The sequence below is a fragment of the Dipodomys ordii genome, unplaced genomic scaffold (genome assembly GCF_000151885.1).
Source record: "Dipodomys ordii isolate 6190 unplaced genomic scaffold, Dord_2.0 Scaffold87, whole genome shotgun sequence".
Lineage (NCBI taxonomy): Eukaryota > Metazoa > Chordata > Mammalia > Rodentia > Heteromyidae > Dipodomys > Dipodomys ordii.
In genome coordinates, this window is record NW_012267303.1 from 3,536,649 (window position 1) to 3,545,538 (window position 8,890).

General features: G+C 53.0%; 2 protein-coding genes across 10 annotated transcripts in view; both read right to left on the reverse strand.

Moving 5' to 3' along the window:
- The window catches only part of Tubgcp6 (tubulin, gamma complex associated protein 6), a 20,319-nt gene extending 15,796 nt beyond the window's left edge, over positions 1 to 4,523 (reverse strand). For all 4 annotated transcript variants that reach the window (XM_013025758.1, XM_013025757.1, XM_013025756.1 and 1 more), the window contains exons 1-2: positions 3,746 to 4,523; positions 1,317 to 1,480 (exon numbers count right to left, since the gene is read on the reverse strand). In XM_013025758.1, the coding sequence (XP_012881212.1) occupies positions 1,317 to 1,480; positions 3,746 to 4,480 (899 nt within the window). In that variant the 5' untranslated portion in view covers positions 4,481 to 4,523. The remainder of the gene's footprint in view (positions 1 to 1,316; positions 1,481 to 3,745) is intronic.
- Positions 4,524 to 5,447: 924 nt separating this feature from the next.
- The window catches only part of Hdac10 (histone deacetylase 10), a 6,515-nt gene continuing 3,072 nt past the window's right edge, over positions 5,448 to 8,890 (reverse strand). For 2 of the 6 annotated variants that reach the window (XM_013025765.1, XM_013025762.1), the window contains 9 exons: positions 8,596 to 8,702; positions 8,467 to 8,531; positions 8,146 to 8,389; positions 7,965 to 8,049; positions 6,804 to 6,895; positions 6,621 to 6,677; positions 6,252 to 6,330; positions 5,911 to 6,093; positions 5,448 to 5,827 (listed from right to left, as the gene is read on the reverse strand). In XM_013025765.1, the coding sequence (XP_012881219.1) occupies positions 5,576 to 5,827; positions 5,911 to 6,093; positions 6,252 to 6,330; positions 6,621 to 6,677; positions 6,804 to 6,895; positions 7,965 to 8,049; positions 8,146 to 8,389; positions 8,467 to 8,531; positions 8,596 to 8,702 (1,164 nt within the window). In that variant the 3' untranslated portion in view covers positions 5,448 to 5,575. Of the gene's footprint in view, positions 5,828 to 5,910; positions 6,094 to 6,251; positions 6,331 to 6,620; positions 6,678 to 6,770; positions 6,896 to 7,964; positions 8,390 to 8,466; positions 8,532 to 8,595; positions 8,703 to 8,890 lie in introns of those variants that run through there. The other 4 variants (XM_013025761.1, XM_013025760.1, XM_013025764.1 and 1 more) reach the window with 3 other exon arrangements.

An 8,890-nucleotide genomic window follows, 5' to 3' on the forward strand; every position in this document is an offset into this window, starting at 1 on the left:
GTAGAGTGCTAGCCTTGAGCTGAAGAGCTGAGGGACAGCGCCCAGGCCCAGAGTTCAGGCCCCACAACCGGACCCAAAAAAAAAACAAAACAAAAGAAAATGTGGTGCCCATTGCTAACATATACACAATAGAATCATACTCATCCATTAGAAATAATAGTTGTAGGGAAATAGATGGACCTAGAAAAAAATCATGTTAAGTGAAGGAAGCCAGGCTCAGAGACAAATGGCAAGTTTTCTTGGTAAACTGGGAGAAAAGGAGTTATACTATGAAAAGTACTCATTCCATGACTTCCATAACTAGCCGCTCTGTGTATCACCCTTTTCTTTTTTATTCTTTTCCAGTCCTGGGGCTTGAACTCAGGGCCTGGGTGCTGTCCCTGAGCTTCTTTTGCTCAAAGCTAGCACTCTACCATTTGAGCCACAGCACTACTTTGGCTTTTTCTGTTTATGTGATGCTGAGGAATTGAACCCAGAGCTTCATACATGCCAGGCAAGCACTCTACCACTAAGCCACATCCCCTCTGTGTATCACCTTTATAATAACAATAAAAAAAATACTTAAGTTTCTGCGACTGTCAGCATCACCACAGAAGCATGAAGGAAGCCAGCAGTACCCATGGGATCTGAATGGAGGCTGATGACCAGACCTAGGAGAAGTACAACTGCTGGGCAGTGCACTGCACACAGAGGTGGTTGGAGGCCCTGCAGGACTCTGGAGGCTACCTCAGGCAGAAAGGACAGTCCTGACTGATTCTGTAATCCAGTGCTCCCTCACTGGAGTTCCAGACTCACCAGCACAAGGGTATGAAGAGGGCTTTATGGCCAAATGTTTGGAAAATGCATATTCTCTACTCCCATGCTAACAGAACACTTCAGAGGGCCCAGGGTTCAGAGTGCTCTGACCTCAGACACACCCAGGATATGAATGAAAACTCAAGCTGCCAGTGCCAACTGGAGGAAAGACTGAAACTTCCAATATCCCATACCACCACTCTGATGGCTTCTTGGCACGGAGGCACCTTGGCCAGGAAGCACTGACCACATGACTGGCCAGGTTGCCTTGACACTTAGCTAGCAATCTTGGTAGAAGGACATATGCACTGCTTTGGCTGGCAAGTGTGCCCTACAGGTGACTGGCAGAGTGGGGCCCTTGTTTCCCTCTGCATCTGTCACCTCCCCACGTCAGACAATGTGGACACTAACTTGACTCCTCAACACTGCCTGGGATCAGTAAGCAATGTCAATGTCCACAGCACAATTGAAGTCATAACATGACAGTGGGCAAGGAATTTAAAGGGAGAGGAAAACCTTACCATCCGATTCTCTCCCAGCACCTCCGCTTGCTGGCCTCATATGTGAGGGCAACTTCCCATAAGTCCACATCTGGGGTCATGCTTGGTTCAGACTGGGAATCAGGAGTCAAATTGGATGCTGACTGGAACCCTTCATCTTCCCACTGATCCATGCTCTGAGGGACCTGGGGACCGCAGGAAGGAAAAAACCACTACCTATTCATTTGTGTCTATTTGTGTGACAAAACTCTAGGAACTTTATCCACATATTTCTATTTGTTCATCAGACCTAACAGAATGCTGATTTTACTTTTCTCTAGTATATATATACTAAATATACAATCTCTCCTCCTACCCCCCAAACCAATAAATGGTTTAAGTAATTGACTAAAGTTACCCACTAAGCCAGGCACCAATGGCTCACACCTCTGTAATCCTAGCTACTCAGGAGGCTGAAATCTGAGGATCATGGTTCAAAGCCAGCCCAGGCAGGAAAGTCCAATAAACTACTCAGGAAAAGCCAGAAATGGCACTGTGGCTCAAAGTGGTAGAGCACTGGCCTTAAACAAAGGCTCAGGGACAGCCCAAGGCCCTGAGTTCAAGCCCCAGTGCCAGAAAAAATAAAGTTCCCCACTAAAGTTATCAATTTCCAGCCATATATGGTACAAAGCTATCATTTTCACACTTTAAGTCACATATAGCCTCAACATATAACTATGAAATGTCTTTGACTTAGAAATTCCTTTTTCTGGCCGGGCGCCGGTGGCTCACGCCTGTAATCCTAGCTACTCAGGAGGCTGAGATCTGAGGATCGCGGTTCAAAGCCACCCCGGGCAGGAGAGACCGTGAGACTCCTTCTCCAATAAACCACTAGAAAACCGGAAGTGGCACTGTAGCTCAAGTGGTAGAGCGCTCGCCTTGAGCTGAAGAGCTGAGGGACAGCGCCCAGGCCCAGAGTTCAAGCCCCATGACCAACAAAAAAAAAAAAAGAAATTCCTTTTTCTGTTTTTTGAGTTTTGTGTGGGATTTTTTTGTTTTCTTTTGGTGCCAGTACTGGAAATTACTGTGGCACTTGGCTTGAAAATTCCATTTTGGAGAAACCAGTATAGAAAATTATACTAAACCTTGTGCGGCACCAGTAGCTCATACCTGTAATCCTAGCTACTCAGAAGGCTGAGATCTGAGGAACATGGTTCAAAACCAGCCCAGGCAGGAAAGTCTGTGAGACTCTTATCTCCAACTTAACCACTAGAAAGCCAAAAGTGGAGCTGTGGCCCTGAGATCAAATCCCAGGACTGGCACCAAAACATCCATATACATAGAAGTATACGTATACATACACATACATGTATTTATCTCCCAGAAAAACCTACACAGATTTACTGTAGCATTATTTATATAATCAAAGTCCTAGGGCTTGAACTCAGGGCCTGGCCACTGTCCCTGAGCCTCTCTGTGCTCAAGACTAGTGCTCTACCACCTGGGCCACAGCACCACTTCTGGCTTTTTTTTTTCCTGTTTCCTGTACTGAGGAATGAAACCCAGGGCCTCATGCATGCAAGGCAAGCATTCTACCACTAAGCCACATTCCCAGCCCCTCAAAGTATCTTCTTTTAAGGAGGCTTGCAAAGCAATAAAATACAAAAGTAAGTCTACTCAATAACTTGGGGAAAAACACTCATGCTACAAATGAAAAAGTACAATAAATTGTACATATGTCACAAACAAATGTTTCTGCTGCATGTGGAACAGAACTTATTTCATTTTAATTAAATTTAATAGCTCTAGGGGGTAGACTTAATGTACCCTGTTAGGGAAAAGATGGAAAGCAATGCCTAGAATCCTAGCTACTCAGGAAGCTGAGATCCAGAAGATTGAAGTTCAAAACCCAGCCCAGCCACAAAAGTTCATGAAACTGTCTGCAGAAGGACTGGAAGTATGACTCAAGTGGTAGAGAATCAGCCAAGCAAGAAAGCCCAGCCAGTGAGAAAGCACAAGGCTGAGTTCAAGTCCAACAACACCAAAACATAAGAAAGAGGAAGAAGGAAAGAAAGAGGGGCTAGGAAGGTGGCTCAATGGTAGAGTGCTTGCCTTGCATGCATGAGGCCCTACGTTCAATTCCTCAGCACCACATAAGCAGAAAAAGCGGAAAGTAACACTGTGGCTCAAGTGGTAGAGTGCTAGCCTTGTGCCCAGGCCCAGAGTTCAAGCCCCACAACTGACCAAAAAGAGGGGGATGGGAGGAGAAAGAAAGAAGAAAGCAAGCAGCAAGCTATTCTTCCTTTCCACAGACCATGAGGACTAGAGCACTAGTAAGCCCGCTCCAGCAGTTCTGCCTCATGACAGGTTGCCATGGAAGATAAGACACCTAATGACCTAGACTTGCGCTACTCAACCTTTACTATGACACAAGGAAAGTCAAATGTCATCTTCCAAATCCCAGACTATACCTTAATGGCCAGTCCAGAGAGGTCTGCGCTGTCTGGCACTGGGGGCAGGTCTAGTCGCACATCCATGTCGTAAGTTCGGCAGTGAACCAGGGCACCAAAAAGTGAGACCCGAGTGTCTCTCTCAAACTTGTCACCACAAGGGTCACCAAATGAGAAGTGCCCCATGGTGGGCAGATGGGTTCCTGGAGCAGCCTCCATCATCTGAAGTGTTTCCTGGATCATGTTCTGACACAAATACCCTTCTCTGGAGATCAGAGACCGAACATCCATCTCAAGCACACTCAGGTCACAGCAATCATAGCCGCTGTAGGGAACGTTTCTACCTGCATGCTTCTTGAAGTAGTCTCGTTTCCTGCGCAGGATCTGAGGAGGGCCGCTGCCAGCCAGCTGAACCAGGAGTTCCAACACCGACCCCACCTCCACAAACGGACAGCCAGGGGCTGCCTGCAGCTCCTCCACGAGCTCCTCCAAGCGGTCAGCCTCGGGGCCCAGGCCACCCACCCGCAAGTCAAAGGACATCATGAGGACCTTGTTTTTCACTGGGAGTTTCGGCAGGTTGGGCCGCAGCTGACGAGTGTCCTCTTGAAAGAGGTCTGCGAAAAGGGCATTGTAGGCCACCTTCTTGAGGGTCTGCTTCGCTCTCTTCCGGTCCACGCTGCGCAGGCCGGGGCGGGCCCGGGTGACCGGCAAGAGGGCTTCGCACAGATCGTCGAAGAGTTGAGTGATGCCGGCCATGCTCGCCTTCCCTGCCCGGGCCGCCGGGAGCGGGCAACGTCCACCGGGGACGCCTCACCCCGCAGCCTGCGGCTCTGGGCCGCGGTCGGAGGCCCGCGGCGGCGGCGGCGGCGGCGGGGCAGGGGGAAGCACGGCGCGCCCTCCCCGCCGCAGCGACTCCGGAGTGACCCGGCCTCTCGGACTCCGCGTCCGCCTCAGGTCCGCAGCCCGTGAGCGCTCGGAGTCACCGGCCGGGGCGTGCCCGCCAGCGGGGCGTGCCCGCGGAGGTGCTCCGCGGAAGTCCCGGCCGCGCACGCATCCTCAGGGCCTCCCGCGAGGGAACGACGGCCCGGCGGGTGAAGACTCGCCGGGAGAGGCTGCGCGAGCGCTCCGCCGCCGTGACGCCCCAGCCACGCGACCGCCGAGACGCGAGGGCGGGCGCGCCGGAAATGCGTCATCGGGGCGGGGCCGCGCGGCCAAACCTTGCTGCGGGTCTGAGGCGCCGCAGGGTCCTGGGAGGCCACGCCTGCCGCACGCCGGCGGTTACTCCGGAGGCGGAGGTCGCACGTTTGAGACTCCTCTCCAGTTCACCGCCACGACGCCGGAGGTAGAGCGGTGGCGCCAGCCTTGAGTGAAAAAGCTCGGGGGCCGCGCCCCGGCCCGAGTTCAAGCCCCGCAACGGCCAAAAAGAGAAAAACCCAAGCCTCAGCACCAGCGCGCGCACACGGAGCCATACACCTAACAGGTTTCCAGCCAAACGCTGAAACTGGAGGCGTGGCACAAGCCAAAAGGCCAAGTGATAGCAAGAAGCCCTGAGTTCAAGGACCCACGCCCCCCCCCCAAAAAAAAGTCTAAGCCTTGTACCCTGGGCTGGAGGCTTTCTCAAGTGTAGACCCCCACCCCCCAGCAAGGAAGGGGGAAAAACAAGAGCTTCCGAGTCTGGCAGGAAAGGTAAGGTACAGGGAGTGCTCAATAAAGGAGGAAGAGGCCAGCTTCAACTGATTTTACTGCTGTGGCGTGAGGGAGCGCAGGTGGAGCCACTGTGCAGGACCCACGAGCAACCATTTCCACTTGGCCAGTCTTAGGTTACAGGACAGCATGGTCCTGGAGGAGGGGCTAGGAACAGGCTTGATCTGTGTAGTTGGTTCCACTAGGTGGTTTTCCCAATGGGACTCTATGGCAGGACCCTGCCTCCCCCTGAGCCTCGCTAGCCACCTGCAGCAACTTCCACCGAGGTTCCAGCTGTGCTCTTAGACATTTCAGGGTCTGGATGTCCTCTGGAGAAGCCATTAAGAAAGGGCCCAAGCTGGGAGGTGCCTCTCCATGCAACACCGGAGCCAGGGTTGTTACAAGCTGGGATGCAGATTCCTGGACAGAGGCAGAAATTCAGGCAATAAAGAACTAGTATCTTTCTGCCTCCATGGACAGCATATCTATCATGCCCAGCTTACCTCCTCCAGGAGAGCCAGGACTCGGCCTGCTGCTGGAATTCGAAGCATTGCAGCCAGAAGAGCAACATGGGGGTCCTGTAGCCCTTGGGCAGGCCCCACTGTCACCAGCACCAGCTCAGGCTGGAAGCTATAGGCTAAAGGCAGTACCAGACCCAAGGTGTAGTTCAGGAATCCTCCTGTTGTCTGTGGGGACAGAGGCAGAGTCTCAGTCTCTGAGTTATGAGACACTTTTGCTGGCTCCTGCTTCTCCCAATCTGAGTTCCTGGGGTGTGAACATGGAGCCAGGAAGAACTAGTAACCTGCTGATGCTAGTATCTGCCCCAAACCGCACAGCCACTCACCCCTGGCAATGGTGTGGAGATGTGGAACGCAGACCGGACAGCTGTCTCCTTGCCTCCAATGTTCAGCCACAGAATTCTCCTTCCAGGAGAAAGTGTACCATCAGAGCCAGCTCACCACCCCTCTGAGCCCAGATGACTGAGGACAGAGATTTCAGGGTCACAGAAGGGAAGGGAGGCAGGGATGCAGGGACTGTCGGCGCATTGCTCCCAGAGGCTCCCCTCTTTAACTTCAGCTGTGGAAGATCCCATTCTGTGTTACACAGTGCCCTACCTACCAGTAACTCCTGGGGGCGGGGGTGGGGGGGTTGACTTTGCCTGCTACCTGCCCATCCACATGCACAACTGGAGACACTGTGACTGGAGTCATACCCATCATCAGCAATGTCCAGGGGCCAATCCAGCTCTCCCAGGACCAAACAGAGCAGCCTGAAAAAGAGGTTGCCCAGGTCAGATTGCTCACACTGTCAGGCCCTTGCTCTTCATGTGGCCAGTTAGGTAGGAGGTACCCAAGTGCCACACCTCTGTAGGATCAGGATAGCCAGGTGAGCTCACCTCTGAGCTCCACGGGACAGACTTTGCCGAATGGCCACATCCAAGGTAGCTGCTTTAGCACAGGCTGGGATGGCTGCAATGCCACAGGTCACCTGTGGGATGAATAGTAGACAAGAGATGAGCTAGCCAACTCCAAATCAGGTAAACAGCTCTATTTCCCACTTTTTTTTGGTCCCATCTAAGTGACTCCATCTTTCCCTTAAACTCAGATCAAATTACTCCTTTATTTTTATTTTAAAAATTTTTGTGCCAGTCCTAGGGCACAGTCCGAGGCCTGGGCACTGCCTCTGACCTTTTGTGCTCAAGGCTAGCACTCTACGACTTGAGCCACAGCTCCACTTCTGGCTTTTTGGTGGTTAATTGGAGATTACAGTCTCATGGACTTTCCTGCCCAGACTGGCTTCAAACTATGCTCCTCAGATCTCATCCTGCTTAGTAGCTAGGATTATAGCTGTGGGGCTCTGGTAACTGGCTTAAATCACTCCAGTTCTGTAAACAAGATTCTTATGACTATATTTTAAACTATCCATTTCACCAATCTGCCAAAGAGCATTTTCCTATCCCTTTGCAGTTTTTATGTAGGTCCAGCACTTTAAACTCAGGGCACGGGACGCTGGTGGCTCACACCTGTAATCCTAGCTACTCAGGAGGCCGAGATCGGAGGATGATGGTTCAAAGCCAGCCTGGGCAGGAAAGTCCATGAGACTCCTATCTCCAATAAACCACTAGAAAACCAGAAGTGGCACTGTGGTTCAAGCAGTAGAGCACTTGCCTTGAGCTGAAGAGCTGAGGGATAGGGCCCAGGCCCAGAGTTCAAGCCCCACAATCTACAAAAAAAAATAAAAATAAACTCAGGGCCTGGGTCCTGTCCTTGAGTCTCTGCTCAAGGCTAGTGTTCTTCCACCTAAACTAAAACTCCACTTCCACCTTTGTGGGGGCTTAACTGGAAATAAGATCTCACAGGCTTTCCCACCCAGCTGAGCTTCAAACCATGATCCTCAGATCTCAGCCTCCTAAGAAGCTAGGATTATAGGCATGAGCCACCATCACCTGGCCCCTGGGCTGTTTTGAGAACACATCCATCTGTCTGTGTAGTCTACACACACAGTACTCTTCTGGATAGACCCCCACATGATGGCCCCTAGTCTCCAGCAACCCTACCTTCCCATTCAGGATCCCATCTGCGAGGAACAGGAACTTCCCAAGCGCAGAAAGGGCCTTGTCTTGGGTCAGGGACTCGTGTTGCCTGTGATGTGCCAGCCAGAGGAATAAGTGCACCAACTGACAGTACATCAGTTGCAGGCACAAAACAGAGGCACCTCCCCAGGCCTGCCCTGCCCACCTGGCCCAGGCTTCTGTCTCCTGCCTGCCCACTGACACCTCCTCCTGAAGTAGCACTTCAGGGGACAGGGCCAGGGTGGCACTTGGCCCAGTCAGAGCAACAGCCATGTGGACGGGAGATGCAGGTGTGGGGTGGAAACCCAGCAGGCCCAGGGCTGCTGCCTCACCGGTGGGGCCCCCAGGAAGCAGAGGGAGCGGCCTCCCCTCAGTGGGGCAGATGCTAGGACTCGGCCCAGGGGCCCTGCCTAAGGGAGACGCAGAGTCACGACCACCACACAGGAGCCCAGGGTAAACCCTCCAGCCTGGCCTAGGCCACAATGACCTTGTTGGAGGCTTGTCCAGTGAGGGGCCTGGGCAGCCCGGACGCTCTGTATGGACTCCAGGGCACTGTAGGGAGATCAGAGCTGTGAGCCTGCCCACGCCAGCCCCTTCCACCCTGTGACCCTCGCACCTCTGACAGGGTTCCATGGACCCCTGCAGCACAGGGCCAGGGTCCCCCAGCAGCGCCTGTACTGTCATGCACACAGACTCGGACAAGGAGTCCAGATGGTATCCACCCTGGGGGGGGGGGGACAAGTTAGGGGAGAGGTGTCACAGGGGTGGACAGCTATACAAGCACCCCACCAGACTGCCTCACACCTGGCTCCTCCTATCCCAGGTGCTGCCTCCTCACAGCTGCGCCCTCCCCTTGCCCCCTCCCCCATCCCAGGCGCTGCCCCCTCCCACCTGGCTCCCCCCTCCCACCC